The sequence below is a fragment of the Balaenoptera physalus genome (genome assembly GCF_965194825.1).
Source record: "Balaenoptera physalus genome assembly, chromosome: 11".
Lineage (NCBI taxonomy): Eukaryota > Metazoa > Chordata > Mammalia > Artiodactyla > Balaenopteridae > Balaenoptera > Balaenoptera physalus.
The window spans coordinates 90,570,224-90,587,979 of NC_138896.1; the positions used below are offsets into that span (position 1 = coordinate 90,570,224).

Genomic DNA, 17,756 nt, shown 5'->3' on the forward strand with positions numbered 1-17,756 from the left:
TTATGTTTTTCTCTCTGACATCATACAGCACAACTATCTCATGAAGCCTGAGGCAGGGTAACTGTCCCCGTGTTAAAGATGGGGAAATTGAGACCCAAGAGGTTAAGTGCGTGTGAGACTTGGAACGTCAAGGCTGGAAGGGCTGCCGTGGTGGTCTGTCTTGTGGGCGCTCTCTGTCATTTTTCCTTGTTCTTTCTCCGCCTCCCTTCTGAAACCCCTGCTCCTCTTCTCTTTAGAAGTGAAATTTGTAGCCACTTAAACATTGCCTAGAGCATAGTGCTCAATAAATGTATTTTTGGTGTGTGTTGAATGAATGTTAGATGAGTGTCAATGACATCATATGTGGGACCAAAATGCCTAAGAGTTACAGTGGCTGCAGGGCAAGAGCAGGCCAGCATCTTGTCCACTCATCTTCTCTTGGCTGTCTCCACTGACCCCCCAAAGCAACATATCGAATATACCCCTAATGGTGTCCAATATCTCATTTTACTGAGAGTCTTACTTGCTGAAGGCCGGTATCACTAGGATCTTTATTGACAAGCCCCGAGCTTTGCTTCTAAGCAGGTCTTTACTTGTTGATGAGAATGATGGTGTCTAGGGGTTGGAAGAAAACTTAGAGTTTACTTACGCGCCTACTGCCTGTTAGGATACTTCCTGGTATAGCTGAATGGAGCCAGTAAACTTCTATGTGAGATCTTGGATTATAATGTCAGGCTTGCTATGTCCAGAAGTCTTCAGGGAAAAGTTCAACTCAGAAGGAAGATGTCCTTGTTGGGCAGGTGGATGGATGTGGTAGCAGGTTGTTCATGCACAGTTTCAACTATCCTGTGGCCTTCATTTTCCTGCTCTGTCTCTTTTTTTCTCTTATCATGCGATGGGTTTTTGTTGTTCACTTAAGCTTGGGGTGTGTGTGTGTGTGTGTGTGTGTGTGTGTGTGTTTGCGCGCGCACGTGCGCGCGTGTGCGTGTGTGTGAAAAAAGAGGAAAATGGATAAAGGGGAGGGAGTTCTGATTTTTTTTCTTTGAGTTTTCGAGTGATGGAATTATGAACTGGAAGCCCATTGTCCTTGAGGATAAACGGCTTTGAATAAACTTAGCTTTTAATCTTAGCTCTAAAAGAATCTTGGTCAGATGTCTTAACTGTTCTAAGCCCTAATTCTTCATATGTAAAATGAAGGTATTCATACCTTTTTATGGTTTTTTTTTTTATGAAGCTTGGACTAAATAATACATATAAATTGTTTAGGCCAGCATCTACCACATAGCAAGGTCTCAGGCCAGTGGGAGCTACTCTAATAATAACAATAATAACAAAATGATAATAATGACAAAATAGTAATCATGTTGATAGTTACTAATATACATATATATTATATGTAATGTACATACAGTATATATAACACCCATATACATACTAGCATATACCTGTATGGGTGTAATATATACTTATATATAACACGTAGGCCTTAGAAAATAGATATCTAAGACCTGAAAGCTTTTTACAAAGCCAGGGTCTCTTTTATATACCTACATAGGCAAGAATCTCCCTTTAATTGCACATGTTCAAGTCCTTGGCTTAACTTTCAGCTGTGCTATTGCTCATAGAACAGTCAGGGAGTACCAAGGTAGATTGTGCTACCCTGTATCCATTCATTCTTCCACAAAATATTAAATCCGTGCCAACCGTGTACCAGGGAGTATACTAGTTACGGGGTGTGCAGTGCTGTATAAAAGGCATACTCCTCCTGCTCTTACTGTGGAGTTACAAACTTAATTACGTAGCATGAAGGAAAAGAAAAGTGCTAAGGGATGATGAAACAAAGGCCTCCTGATTTAAATCTAGGTTTCAGAGAGGAAGAGTAAAAATCTGTGACCTGGAGGGCTAATTGAAGCTAGTCAGATGAAGGAACAGCCCATGCAAATGGCCTGAGGTAGAAAAGAGCACCTTAAGTTGGGGAACTGACTGTTTTTTTGCTAAGGCTGCAAGCTTTGTTCAAGGATCGTGGTGGGGAGCTTGGAATTAATCAGAGAACAATGGGAGATCACTGGAGGAGCAAGGAAGTGACAAGTTTTAGTTCCCATTCCGTTTTTAAGAGACTTCTTTTCACCGTCTCCCTAACAGCAGCTGCCCTCTTCTTGCTCCTTTCCCACCTACAGCAGCCCAGTGATGTTTCTGCCCTCTCTATCTAGTAAAACATGCCCAGAGAAAAGGATGTAATTTTCTCACTTCTGATAAGTTAAAGTGGCTGATGAAGCTGTATATTTTGTCTTGAGAGAACACTTACATCTTAACAGAGATCCAAGTTTAAGCCAAAGGAATGAATCTCTATGTGTGATTTTCTTTGCATCAACAACTCGATAAGCTGAAAGGGCTTCTTTTTCAAAGGAATGTGGCCTGCCTAACAGTGAGAGCTCAGAGATAAAGAGACCAGGGATAAAGTCCAAGCCCTGCTTCCTAGGAGTGTGACGGGTGACTTAATCTTCTTAACCCTCTGTTTCCTTAACTGTAAATGGGGAAAATAATTCATAGAGTTGTTGAATGAACTGAAAAAATGCATGGGAATCAATACACCATTGTGGAACTTTTTATCTTCAACACTACTGTGCAGGGTCCGAGAACCACCTCCCTTCCCCTGAATTCTCCTTCTTTTGAAAACATTATCACAACGTTTCAGGATAATTTCAAATTGACTTTCTCATGATCTGTATCATGTCATCTATGTTTAGACATTTTCACACTTTCATCCGAAAACATTTTGGGTGTTCTTCCTTTAAGAAACATATACTTTCTTCCACACACATTTTTGCATATTACAAACTGTCTCAACGTGTAAATTATTTCCTTGAAATAATTGGCAATTTGGTGTCGGTGATGGGCAGGGGTGATTCAACTGAGAGCTCAAGAAAGAGATTTCAGGGAGGGGGCTGGGGAGGAGGTGGTCTTCACAGTCCATGGTGATATATGATAGGATAAAATAAATGTCAAGTAGGCTCAAATGCTCAGAATTCCAGTACTAAGATTGGCTGGAGGTCCTCATTTTGCCTTCAGAGCAGGGACTGGGCAGGAAACAAGTGTCCAATGGTGGTAACAAGTTTTTCAATTCCCATGGCATATGCCCTCCGAAAGCTTGCTTATCTCCCCAACCCCGCCCCATTCCACCAGCCCCCCTTCCAAAGAAAGGGGTAGGGGAGCTGCAAAACACTTGGCACAGGTGCAAGAAAGCTGAAAACGCCTGGCAGAGCTCTCAGGCGTCTTTTTCCACTCCGCACCAAATGTTTTACAGTCTTCGTGAGCCCATATAGATCCTGGCTTCTGCCCAGTCGTTTGTTTGAAACTGTAGGCTCCGAGAAAAGGCTCCACACTGCAGCTGGCCTTTAAACTGTATTTTATGGGGGAGAGCGTTCAGGGTACAGTTGGAATGAGGAGAGCTCGCCTTTGACGTTGGACGTAAAACTAACAGATTGGAGTGGGGCGGAGCTAACGCCCAGGAATTGTTGGTCTGTTCATTTTCCCAGAGAAAACTAAGCTTTTGGAAATTTCACCTCAATCTCAGGGATTTCACGGGCTAATTTATAGGGAGGCCCCCAAATGTGACTTGAGCCCAATTTAGCTCAATTTTACTCAAACATGAATCTAATAGTTCCAAGTAATGGAGATGGCAGAATCGTTCTTAGTGATGTAAATTTCTCGCTAATTTAGGGCAACTGTGGCTTCGCTCCCACCTACATACAAGTTCATTATGAATGAACATTTACTAGTTAACGATTCGTCTTTCTCCTTCTCTGTAGCCTTTTTTGCCTCCTTATCATGCTTATGGCTCATGATTTCAAAGGATTAATGACTAATTAGATTTTTTGGTCACTATATATTAACGGATGCAAAAGGAAAAGACTCCAACAGGAGGGTTAATCCAAAGTGAAATTTGAACATAAAAAGTCCCTCTTACTTAACAATTTAGGGAAAAGTAGGCATTTGCGTCCTCCTCAGACCTTTGGATTTACGTTAACTATTCTTTGTTGAATACTTGCTGTGTCAACCACTCTCCTAAAGAGAGGTAATGTACTTTTTCACTATATCTTCACTCTGAGGTCTGAGTTTGATCTCCCTGTTCTAGGTGAGGAAACTGAGGCATAGGAAATTTAAGTGACTTGCCCAAAGAGATGACAATGAATGTACATCATGGATTTATTTGTCTGGTCCTTTTAAAAAGTTTTCAGTAACTATGACGAACAAAATATTCCCAGAATAAATGTTGCACCTACTTCGCTTTTGTCAGTGGCTTGTGTGAAATGACTTACCCTGGAATGGAGTTAAAGAAAAATCCAATACTGCAGGAGCAGGGAGTTTCTCAGAGGTCAAGACATTTCTTTCTCAAACAGAGGAATCATGGAGTATGCAGCTGAATCTCCGAGTTAACTAATTAGTTAATCTGGAAGTTACAGTTTCTTTATTATTTTGGGAGCAGCTTTCTCTAAAAGCCAGCAGATACCCAATGTCCCCTGGGGTGCCAGAATTGTGACAAAAAGGTAGACCCTTCTTGAAATAAGCTAGTCATCACATACATGGCGTAATGTGAATCAGGGCCCCTGATGTTGTGATTCTATTCCGTTCTTATGAACGACATCAATAAATAAAGGAATGTTTTCCCAGTTCTCAAACTGAGAGCAGGTAAAGAAAAAAAAAATAATAATAAGAGCACGGATATCTATTTAGAGGGATGGTTAGACAGAGAAGGAGAGAGCACATCGCATACTGTGAAACAAAGAGAAAGATAAGAAGAGCGAGTGTGTCACTGCTTCCCCGTGGCAGAATCAAAATCTTCTTTTGGATGTCATGTTGAAAAGAATCCCAAATCTCAGTTCTGTAAAGCAGATGGATATTCCATGTTGGTGCAGATTCCTGCTTGAAGCAGTGTGGTTACAAAGATGGGGTGGGTCATTTGATTTTCTCTGAAGAACTGTCTTGTGCAGCTATCTAAAAGAATTATAATACCCCATGAAGTGCACCATCCATGATGCTTTTAAAAGTGTTAAATAAAGGCTTCAACCAATGTCTCAAATCTATTTGCCCTTATTAATAGACATGATTCTTTGGCTAATATATGTTTGGGAAATGCTGAGTTCAACACATATGTATAGGTGTTTTAACTGCAGGACTTCTCAGAGCCTTTAATCTGCCCTATGAGTCTCCAAGAAGGAGTAATATTATACCCCTTGATCTTAGAATGCTTATTCCACAAAGTATCTGCTTGAAACTACTGTGGTGCCCAACAGCCTTAGGGAAATGCTGGGATACTGTCACTTCGCTAAAGAAGGGTCTGACTTTTTCATTTTTAGGGTAATTGAGGCTAAGCCCCCATCTACCTAGACATTCACTGTGAATGAGCTTTTCACAGTTAAGTCTTCTATCTCCCTCTCTTTAGTCCTTTTTGGTTTCTTATCATGCTTGGAGCACATAATTCCTAAGGATTAATAACTATTTAGATTTTCGACAACCATAAATTAAAGATGTAAAAGAAGAAACGAAAGCAGTAGGGTAAGTCAGAACTGAAATTTGGAGTCTTTTCTCTCACTGAATAATTCAGCTGTAAGCCCTTGCTGGAATAACTATGTGTGTTTATGTCACCTTTATGGGGAATCCTTGGGAAGAATCCTGAAATGGAGCCCGGGGTACCTCTTGGCACACTGTATTTTGCTTCTCAAGTTGTCAGGTGAGACTAATGCATTGTGTACTGAGCTGAAGCATGATGGGCAGTTTGCTTTGCCCTTTTCCTGTAAGAAAGGACTGTCTACATCCAAAGAGAATGCTAGCGTATGCAAATCCCCTGCTGAGGCCCTTTCCCATTAGGTGTGAAGTTGCTTGCCCTGTTGATGTCTAGACCTCCATCGTAGATTGCAGAAACACTTATTCTATTGGATCCCAAACAGAAGCAATTTTTATCTTGAAGCTAGTGAAACATACACTTCCAGGGTCCTCTCTTGTATGGAGCCCCTTTCAACACATAACTGTGTTTTTATAAAATTGCTCAAGTAAGATATGTTTGCAGTCTTGAGTCTTAAAATGATTCTCCCTAGTATTGAGCACAAGCCCCACAAATCGTGAATTTGCCTCCATTCCAAAGAAAGCCTTAATTGGATTTTCCCACACAAGGAAAGGGCCGTATTAAAATTTCATCCATGGTCACATCTAACCTCAGGCATCATAATAAAAAGGCTCAGAACACCCCTTCCGTGTGCTGGAATGTTCACCTGAAGCTTTCGTACAGGTGCTCAGCTGTAGCTGTGAGCGTCCATTCTGTCTTTTCTCCCCCCAGTTATGGGACCATAGCAGCTTCAGGACCTAGAACTCTTCAGTGATCGAAGTTTCCCACCAACCTCTGGGCAGAGCGTTGAAAACCTTGCAGAGAATATCTAGGCATTGTATTAACTTTACAGGACAGCAGAGAGCATGACTAACCCTTGAGTTGCCTCTGATACTTTTGGAAACTCCTTTTCATGATGAGTAAAAGAATCCAGTTTGCCAGATCCAGAACATACCACCTAAAGTCATCTAACTTCTATTTTAAGCTCTTCTGTGGACATTCAAATAGGTCATGCCATAGTCCTGACCCAGCGCTGCCAGGAGCTTGCAGTGTGACCTGCAAGACCCCTTCACTCCATCAGCACCTCAATACTCCCACCTGAAACACAGAAAGATCCTTTCCTCATCACATTGTATATTACCCAGAGCATCATAGGCTCTAATAACCAGAGGATTTCTTAATAGTTTCCCCTACCTTGTGTGACCATAGATTCATCCATTGGAAGAGAAAATCAAATCCTGAAAATGTTCTCCTCATATCCAATGATGGAATTTTTATTTTGGAAAATAATAACAGTGTTATTTTGAAAAAATTAACAGTTTTGTAATAGTTGGAAGGGGTTTGATTGCAATAGCGAGTTGGAGGGTGGTTATGCAGAGGATCAGAAACCTAACCGCGTAGACCTTTCTTGGGTGAAATATGACATGATCAACACAGAAGAGCCCCCAAGAAGCTTCCATGTTGTGACTTTATTCCATGGGGTGATGAGAAATAAATGTTAACAGTATGTGTTGACCAAGCAGTACTCATGGAGTGTAGTCATAAAAGAAACTTTATATTTGTCTCTTACCACCTTTATATTTATTCAGCAAACGGAGTCCTTCCCTGGCCCTTGGATGTGAACTTAGGGAGGCCCCACGACATTCTGTTTAGTCTTCAGCAATAGACAGTCTTTAAGTCATAAACACAACCTCAGTTCATAACTTAGCTTGAGCATTAATAGCCATGGTTCTGAATTTTATTCGGTCAATGTCTTCATCTGCTCTAGTTGGTGACTGCCATGTGAACTGGCTGCTGGAGGAGAGGATGTGTGGGTCTTTTCTCTTTCTCCAGCTGCCATTTTTCCTTCTCCACTCGCTTACTCACTCTGGTTTCTGATTCTACCAAGGTTGAACAGGTTGAGGGGAGAGAAGAAGGGTTAGGAGGGTAGAAAACAACTAATTTGATTGATACCCTCATAAGATGGTGTCACCTTTTCTGAAACTGTCATATGTGTAAGATGCCAATTTCATTAATGGTGCCTTTTGTGGGATCTTCAGAGAACCCATCATGGAGAACGTTCTCCCACTTGCAGTTCCTTTGACCTGGGAAAGTGAGCCCTATTTCCCCAGGTCTTGGTGCTATACACCTAATTGCCTTTCTGCCGAAGCCTCATAGATACTTTGGGTGGCCCTGTGACACAGGATGTGAGGCAGTTCTTGAACCGACTCTCTCCCAGGTACCTCACCCATATGTAGTCCATCAGAGGCACCCACACAACTCCTTGCCCACACTCACTCATGTGGGGGGCTTTCTCGGGGTGAAGGCCACTCTCTGTCACTCTGTTGACAAAGCAACTCACCCTTCTGATTTCCTGGGTGGGAGTCGACACTGTTCACCTCTTCCCAATAAAACAAGGGGAACACATCAAGCTCTCTGAGTGGTGACATTGAAGTCCCTCTCACCAGATTAAGGAGGAGGACAGACCCTCCCACTGCCTGCCTTTTGAAATTGGGCAATCTGGACCTCAACCATGGTCTTCTTACAGCTTAAGTGGCTAACAACATGAGCTTTGGATTCACACAGACTCCTGAGTTCAAATCTCCACTCTGCCATCATGTTCCCTTGGCATGAGACAGTTATTTAAATACTGCAAGCCTCACTTTCCTCTTCAGTAAAATTCCTCAGAGTTTGTTGAGGAGATTCAATGAGATAATACATGAAAGGCCATTCATACGGTGCTTGGCACATAATAAGTGCTTATTAAAGTTATCTATTGTAATGAGTATTATCCTGATCTTGGGAGAAAAGGGTACTGTATCATAAGAGAAGGAAAAATAAAGACATACGGGAATTAGATACTCTGCTCATTTCCTGGATAAGTAACCAGGGAATAATGAAGAAGATGGCATATGGCTAAGTCTCAAAAGATTGGTGTGATGTGGGCTATTACAGAAATAGAGCATAAACATCTCTCGTGTTATGGGAACAAATGAGCTGGGTAGTGCTGCTAATAATAATTAGAGCTGAAAATGTTAATGAATGTACTATACGTACTAAATCTACACTAAAGATTTTGCTGAATTATCTCTTTTTACCCCTTACAATGACCCATGGGGTAGGTGTTAATAGCCACATTTTACTGATGTGAGACTCAGAGAGGTTTAGTTACTGATTCAATACATTTAGCTAGTAAGCAGTGGAGACAGGGCTGGTACCCACGTCTATCTTTAGACCTCAACCTTCTTATCTACTGTTACATGGCTACTTGAAGTCATTTAATAGAAGATACTTGCGTTATAATTGGGCATTCTGGAGCAGGGGTGTCCTGACAGCCCAAACACCCCGAGACCAGAAGGGAGGGCCCTTGGGACGGTGAACCTTTGGGATGCTCCTCTGAGTGCCTAGGTGATATTCTGACCCCACCTACAGAAAAGGATCTAAGATCGCTTTAAACCAAAGGATGTCCTCCCTCCTCCCAACGCCCTCATCCCCTAGAAGGAAGCTTGAATTACTCATAATTGCTATGTTGGCAACAGATAACACCAGAAAAACTGACAGGGATGTTTTTTCTGCATCAGTGGTATTAGTTATAAAATTTCTGCTCTCTCTGGGCTTTCACAGGGTATACTGATCATGGCATAGCTGTCTCCATCATGCAGAAAGCCCCAGCAAGGGCAGAGAGAACTAAATTTCAAGCATGACTAATAGTATATACACTGGATTCTAAGCCAATGCAAATGTGCTGAAAGTTCATCAGATGAGTTTTCACTGATTATTCCTACAGGACCAATCCAGCTATTGAGAAGTCAGTTTCCATTATCCTTCCCCATGCGGCAGAACTTGCCAGGGGCCTGGAATACAGTTTAGGCTCTAGTCAGATGGGATTTGCACTTCGTCCAACCCTGAAAAGTCACTCCTTGGCTATTATTTTTCACTCTATTGTAAATAGCAAGAGGCAGATGAAAAAGTAAAAAATATGTTGGTTGGAAGATACTTATTCTCGCCTACCTAGGGCAATCAAAGAGGAGACATCAGCTCCAGATTTGGTAAGTAATAACTCACATTTGACTTTAATACACTGTGATAAACTTTGAGGAGTATATCTTTTAAAACATAAAATGCTTTACCTCTGATTTAAAGTTTGGGGGATTGGTCCTGTGCCGTCGGCAGGCTAGATTTAGCATCTCTGGAAATTCCAGAGCAATTTTAAACTACTCTTTTTGATCACTTGCTGCAACTCCAGCTTTCAAAGAGAATGAGATGTTTTGGGAATGAATTGTGATGGACTTATATGAAAATTTATATGACCAAGAATTGGATTTGTTCCCCTGGAATATTATAGATTATGTTTTATGTTGGAATTACATCAGTGTGCCGAGCAGCAGAAGGCTGGCTTAATGTAGCTAAAAATATACCTTGACTTTCCACTTGGAATAAAACTCTCCCCTCCCCAACCGGTTCCTTCCCTAATGAAAATCATGGCTTCATGACTCATAGACATGATAGACAGTAGGGAATATTTGAGTCTTAAACTGAGAAGAGTTTGAGAAAGGACTAATGGTCCTTTTCTAATTTCTTTCCCATCCATCTCTTCGTCTTGTTTTTCCTGTCACCATCCTATTTCAGGCCTTCAGCACCCCATGCCTCATTGCAATGGCTTCTTTGTCAGTCTCTGGTGTCTCCTTGCTTTAATTTGTCCTGTACATTGTGTCATGGTCCATCTTCCTCCTACACCACTTTAATCATGTAACTCCCTGCCGTTCTTCAGTGGCTTTTCATTTGCTCCTAAGTACATCACAAAGGAACATCCAAGGCCCTTTCTAGATATGAACCTTGCCTCTTCCTCCCTTCCAAGCACTCACTTCCCAACCACGCACCTAGTCCAGGCCTCTACTAAGTCTTACCTGGAGCTGGGCAATAACCTCCCAACCGGTCACCAAATTTCTCTCATTCTTGCTTTCATTGAACCTACTGTTGCCAGTATAAGTACCATTGGTGGCACGCAGGATGATTTTTGGTGCTACAGACACTTTTATTCTCAAAATCATTTCTAATACCTGGCTAGTACATTATTGTAAAAATGTTACTAGTAGATCAAGACCACGAATTTATGCGTATTATTGCTTAGAATGAGAGTCATCAAAAAGGTGAGCTAGGAGGTAACTTCATGAGGTCTGTGGATCTGCTGAGGCCCTTCTTCAACATTCAGATCCCTGTCTCTGCCTTATCTCTCCAGGAGCAGTTCCCCAGACTTGTCCCCTGAGCTAGGTGGTTTACTGCCTTGGCCACATGAGCAGATATTTGATTGTAACAATGGCGGAGTGACAGCTTTGGCACAATCCTACCTTCTTGCCTTCCTCCCCCATTGCAGGGGCCTGCACCTCCTATTACAAAGCTGTACAGCCGTGATTTGAAACATTCATGCAGCTTTCTGAAGAGCCTCAATTACAAATGATGAGTAGCTTATCTGCTGGGAGAATCTTGTTCGATATTCTTATTTTTTTTTAATATTTACGGGAACTTGATGTTCAGTGAAGACCCTTAGGCAGAAAGTGCTGAAAGAGGAAACAAAGAGGATGTTGGAGAGGGCTGAACCTAGTGAAAGCTCAGAATCCACAAAGTAAGTTGTGGCTTTGTAAATTCACTGTAAGTACATTTGAGGAACAATAAACCATAAAAGAGGTTACCGTGACCTTGGTTTCTGCATAGCTTTTGAGATAAAAGGTCTCAGAATCAGAATGCATTTGGTTGACATAGTGTTGTTGACTGATTAAAAACAATTCATGCCCTCATGGAATACTGATGAGGGCTGGCCTGGGTGTGTGTACAGGATATGGACTCTGGAGGTAGAGATCAAAGTTGCTTTGCTAAAATGGAGCACTAAAATGTAAGCCTTCATAACCAGAGATGAATGGGGCACAGCTACTGGCATAAAGATTAAATTGCAATACATTCACTTTGCATTCACATAAAGATTAAATTGCACTACATTCATTTATTACTTATTGGGTACATATCTTAAAAGCATATTAAAAAAAAAAAAAGCATATTGAAGATGTTCCAGATTCTCATCATTGCACAGGATAACAACTTGGAAAACATTTACTATCAGCGAATGGGTTTCTTTGAATAGTGTCATATTTTTCTGATTGCTTTTGCTTTAGAAGTGAATACTTGAACTTTATTTTGATTGGGTCATTTTTCATATGGACAACTTTTAGGCTTAGTGATTAAAAGCATAAACTTTGGAATGAACAGACCTGGGTTCAAGCCTTGTGACAATTGCTTACTTGGTATGGACCTTGGGCACGTTACTTAATTTCTTTAGGTCTCTGTTCTCCCTAGGAAAATAGGGATGCTAGTAGAACCTGTGTCATAGGGCTGTTTAGAGAATTGCGATAATGTATATAAAGCACTTAATCAAATATTTTCTTTTCTTTTTTTAAACATTTATTTATTTATTTTTAACAGTAGGTTCTTGTTGGTTATGTATTTTAAATATAGCAGTGTGTCAATCCCAAACTCCCAGTCTATCCTTCCCCCTCTTCCCCCACCCCCAAATATTTTCTATTTGATATTTTTCTCATCCGTAAAATAAATAAGAATAATGTAGTAAAGAGAACACTTTCAGGCTCTCTGGTCTCCTCCTAACTGTATACTAAGAGTGCATGGTGAAGTTCAGGTGTTAGTAGATGGTATTGCAGTCCAGGTTTAAGAAATGCCTCAATGTCACCCTCCCACTCACCCTTTTTCCCTTACTGAGTTTTGGCAGAGGGAGCTATTGATTATATGGAAAGCAAAACAGCTAGACGGGCAACAGGCTCCCTTCTAGCGGTGCAAGCACTAATCAGGGCAGGTCTTTCTAGCCAAGACTGAATCAGAAAATATGGTTTAGATGTGAAGGTGTAAGTGAAGGCCTCTGCTTACTACTTCTTGAATCAAGATAGCTCTTGGCTAAGGTGCTTCCTCAATTGCCAACAGAGGTGTGACATGACCAGCTTAGTCCAAGACAGGAACCTTAGACAGGAGGGAAAATGAGAGTGTCCTGTTTTAGAGCTGATCTTTAAACCAGGTTCCCCAACCTAAATTACACCACCAGGTAAAATGTGGCCCAGTGAATGTCCTGGCTTCTGACCCAAGAGGTCAACAACCATTCCTCTCCTGGAGTCAGGGAGGGACCTGAAGGATCATCATTTCCCTACATTCCTTCTCAAAATGTGGAGTCTGTTGAACTAGGGCTGCTAGACGTAGCAAACAGAAATATAGGACAACCACTTAAATTTGAATTTCAGATAAACGAGGAATCATTTCATAGTATAAGTGTGTCCCATGCAATGTTTGGGACATGCTTATACTAAAATATTTTTGTTATTTATCTGAAATTTAAAGTTAACTGGGCATCCTCTCTTTTACCTGGCAAGTCTGTTTCCAATAGTTTTTTTAAGGTCAATTTGGTGATGGTTCATTGAGACTGACAGAGAGGCTTGCAGAGCTCTTTGGGGAGGTTATCCTGTGTGTTGTAGGATGTTTATTAGCATTCCTAGCTTTTAATCACTAAAGGCTACTTGCATCCTTCCTCTTTCCATTGTGACAACCAAATATGTCTCCAGACATTGCCAGATGATTGCCAAATCACCCCTAATTGAGAACCACTGCTTTAGAGATAGTGGCAAAAGCGAGGCTGTGAAGCATATCAAGATGGTAGACCTGGATAAAGGTGGTACTTTTATCCAATCAAGATGGTAGACCAGAAGGTGGCACTTTTATCCAATCAAGATGGTAGGCCAGAAGGTGGCACTTTTATCCAATCAAGATGGTAGGCCAGAAGGTGGCACTTTTATCCAATCAAGATGGTAGGCCAGAAGGTGGCACTTTTATCCAATGCTGATACAGGTCCTGTCCCTTCCCCCGTTTTCATCCCTCCCCACATTCTGGACTCCTTCACAGTAATGTAAGGAGCTGTCTAGACATACGTAGAGGATCTCATTAATACAGTTTTGGTCCAGTGTTGATTATGATCACTGCAAAATTATTCTTTATTCACTCTGCCTTTCTAAACAGCTCACATGAGGCTCTATATGGCAGCTCTTCAGGTTTTAACTCAGATATCTTTTTCAAAGAACACCCAACAAACTATTAAACCAAATACTTAAATTTTATAATTTTATCACAGGTCATCAGTTTGTGTACCCTGGGTGAACTTAGCATTTGATGGGCAAAATTCTTAGAGTCAAAGTGCCTCTCTTAAGTGTATGTATTATTCTTTTGCTTCATTTTGTAGAGGGAGAAATTTGGAGGCATTGGATAATGAATTCTGTCCTTCAAACGTTTCCACCTTCACATTTATCCTTGAAAAAATGCTGATATGCCTTCATGTGATGTTTCCTATTTGTAAAGCTTCCCTGACTGTGTTGTCTTACTTCTTTGGAAAAAACTGAAGGGACTTTTGCTTTATTAACTTTGATTGTCCAGCATTGATAATTAATTTTTTAGGCCTGTCAGCTTATGTAGTGGGAAAATTTCATTAGCAAGTTAAATGTAACTTCGTTTTTTCATGGCTTTCCATATTTTGTAGGCTTTTAGAGAAGCAGTGGTTTTATAAAAATACATTGAGCAAAGCAAAGACAATGTACTTATCTGGTTATATTGCTGTGGGAAAAAAAATTTCTCTTCTGGAATCCCTATAAAGGTTGTATGTTCTCAGATCTCTCTTATCTAGTGTGCTTCCTTAAATCAGAATATTCTTTTCCCTTAAAAGCCCACCTTAAAGAACAACATTATCTTTATTTGTGATCACCGGCCTTCATCATTGCAGAAAAAAAAAAATCTGAGCCTTCTCAGATTCTGATATTTGTATTTAATCAATAACCACATTCCTTTTTCATCTGTCTTACCTCTGCAATTGCATTTTCCCAGCTGCGTATATTTTATTGTGTAAGAATTCAATTGAAAGAGCCATTCATGTTTGCAAAAAGGATGATGTTTTATTATTGGTGATAACGAAAAGAAATTGCACACTTTGTATAACCGATCCTTTCTGTTAGAGCATGGAGCATGGTGAATTCTGAAAGTGAGGAATAAGTTAACAGACCGTGGTAAGAGAGGCCACAGAAAGATCTTGTAGTATTCTGACCACAGTATAAAATAAGACCTGACAATTCTTAACGTCTCTAATTGACAAGCGTTCAATTCACATTTGAAATGGACCATCTTTGCCCAATTTGAGGGTATGTAGACTAGAAAGAATAAGGGGATGATGGTCAAGGTAAATAACTCCGATATGACATGGCCTGATCAATGACACCAGGTACCATATTATTGGGACAGGATTCCAGAGACCTCCTACAGGTCCAGGTGTTCTTCCTTGAGTGGCTGGATCAGGGGGAGGTGGGTGGGTGCTTGGAGAGGGGCCAGGTGGCTGGGGGTACAGGGGGAAGCCCTAAGGAGGTTCACGGTAGCAACTGTTTATGAGCCAGTCTAGTAGTAGTTTAATATTTGAACAATTGAAGTAGCTGTACCGCTGTGTAGAGCTCGACTAAGAAGTGGAGAATCCTGGGGTGGTACAGTGTCGTTAGAAAACTAGACGACCGGTTCGAGTTCCCGACACTGCCATTAAATCACTGTACGGTCTTGGATAAGTCAGTTCTTGAGGTCCTCTATTTTCTCTTATGAAAAATGAAAATACTGGGTAAGAACAGCTCTAAGTCCCCTTCTTAAGAGTTTACATTTTTCCCTCATAAAGATCTACAAGTTCTATGCATAGAGAATAGAGTTGTCTCTGAGCTTCTGAAAAGCACTGAGACCAAAGCGTTTCATAAAGGGTGGGCAATCACATGCTCTGTACTTTGTGGAAAACATGATAGTCAAACAGGGATGAAGCCTGCATTAACCGTGGACGGTCTGTGCTATCAGGAACAAGACAAGAGCAGCTCAATGCCTTTTGATGGGAAGCTTAAAAATATTTGCAAAAGATTAAGAGTTTTCAGCGTTTTGAGGAAGTTACTGCAGAGTAGAAGAATGTGCTAGTTGACTAGAGAAACAAAACAAGTGTAGCTTTTGTCCAAAATTACCTTAGTCAGGCAAAGACAGGTATTTTGGAATTTGTTGTTGTTGTTTGCCTAAATCATAAAACGTTCCCTCTCCATTTTACTTTTGTGTTCTTTGTTCGGTTATTGATATAGTGTGCTTTTTTATATTCAGTGAAGATGTCCATGGGAATATTTAAGCACATGTTTGTGAGCAACGCCATGCCTACAGAAAGTAAAGAAAATTCCAAAGTCACTTCAACCTGCTCAAATTGTTTTAATTCGTTTGAGTTGGAAGTCACTTTCTACGTTTGTATCACATCTTTAAAAAATTTTTTGTAAGTATGAGGAAGTGCTCAACATAATTATGAATCAGTTGAATTATCAGAAATAGAAAAAAAATATATGGTTTCTGAAGCACATGCTGTATTAGGAAACTTAGTGCTGAATAAGTACCTGCACATGTATTTCTTTCAGGTGCCTACACAACTCGTCGTTCAGTAAAATGAACTGGTTCTGTTTTAATATCCTGCTGCCTATTGTACCTGACAAACAGAAATAAGGAAAATGACAAATGGATGATCTGGGGTCATTTTCTTGAAACTTGCACATAATTCCCACTTCTGCTCATTAGAATAAAGAAAAGCCTTTCTGTAACAAATTAAGAACATGCATAACCTGTTATGATATAGTCATAGACATATAATAATACAGTCTAGAATTACAGTACTCTCTCGAAGTACATCATATTCAAAATTCACTGGATATGTCTTGGAGACATGTGTAGTAATTACAGGAACATGGTTTCTAATTCATTTAATTCCCTTTCCTACCTAAACTGAACATATAAGTGAATTTTAAGAGACTGTACAAATAAATTTTTAATTACAAAATGATGTTATACAATGCATTATTAATAATAACCAACAATGCATAATGTTTATACATGAGTCCATTAGAAGGACAAGCTAATGTATGTCAGTTCTAAAAGAATGTGCTAATTTGTCCTGAATTTGTGAATGAAGTTGAATCCATGATGCAAGCCAATGAGTGCAATAACAGAATGGTTTCACATGCTGTTTTACAGTTAAGAAACATCTTGTACCTATGACATTTAAGAGGTATTTAAGATTTGTTCATCACATGTGATCAAGATCTGAATTTTCAGTGAGCCATGCGGTTGGGAAATTTGGAATAAGGCCATTGAGTTGACAATACTAGCTTTTTCCCAGACAGGTGCAGAATAAAATGGTCTGGAGCATCCAAGAAATGTATACAGTCCTTACATTTCAGCGCATAGAAATCACAGTCTCATTGTAATGGAGTTTCCCCCGGGGGCCAAAGGGTCTGCCAGAACGTGTTTCCTTTGTCGCACTAGTGGTAACAGATTTCTGAAATCTCCATGGCCAGCTCCAGACACTCACCGGTCTCCTGGCAAGATTCAAAAAGGCTGAAGTCTATGTCACAGTTGCAGTTGCAGTCATTCCGGGAGTGGCTTTCATCTGAGGTGTGGCGATACCTGTGAGAGGGGCAGCACAAATTGGTACACACCGTTTCACACGTATCCGGGAGCATCAGGAGACAATCCAAAAACTGGCAAAACAGACAGGTGAGGATGAGGGAGGCACAGTCCTCTGTTTAAAGAAGAAGAAAGACAATTACAGGTGGCCCATCTGGGGGCACATATGAAGAGGAGGCATGTGCAGTGGTGTGCTTGATAACTTTATAGCCAACTCTTAATTATTTATCCGTATTAGGGGCGATGTACACCAGTTATTCTCTCAAGCTCCCCCTCCCCCATCCAGTACTCACTCTACTTAATTAATTGTTTCATTAACTTCCTGAGCATTTCCTATTGATTCCACGTAATCTGGTTATTTAAAGTGCTGTCACTTTTCTAAACTCCTTTATTTACGTTGCCTGCGGAGGTGCTGGGAAGCCGCACAATTAGCTGCCTATCTGGAAACCTTGCAATGGTCTGAAAAACAGAGCGTCCTCCCCAAGTGCAGGGAGCTTGCAGCAGCAATTAGATTTGGGGACAATGAGAGATCATACACATTTCTGGCTTCTCGTCACAAGGCTTTCTTTTTTGTTTGATGTGGATTCCAGTAAATCTGCCACACCCATATTCAAATGTGAGTGAAAAGCACATTTCAAAACCTAACATA

General features: G+C 40.6%; 1 protein-coding gene and 1 long non-coding RNA gene across 3 annotated transcripts in view; one reads left to right on the forward strand and one right to left on the reverse strand.

Moving 5' to 3' along the window:
* The window catches only part of LOC309637556, a 738,298-nt gene that overhangs the window by 150,826 nt on the left and 569,716 nt on the right, over positions 1 to 17,756 (forward strand). The gene's annotated exons all lie outside the window — the stretch shown is intronic.
* The window catches only part of MDFIC2 (MyoD family inhibitor domain containing 2), a 115,234-nt gene continuing 99,053 nt past the window's right edge, over positions 1,576 to 17,756 (reverse strand). For both annotated transcript variants that reach the window (XM_082412404.1, XM_082412405.1), the window contains one exon: positions 1,576 to 17,222. In XM_082412404.1, the coding sequence (XP_082268530.1) occupies positions 16,963 to 17,222 (260 nt within the window). In that variant the 3' untranslated portion in view covers positions 1,576 to 16,962. The remainder of the gene's footprint in view (positions 17,223 to 17,756) is intronic.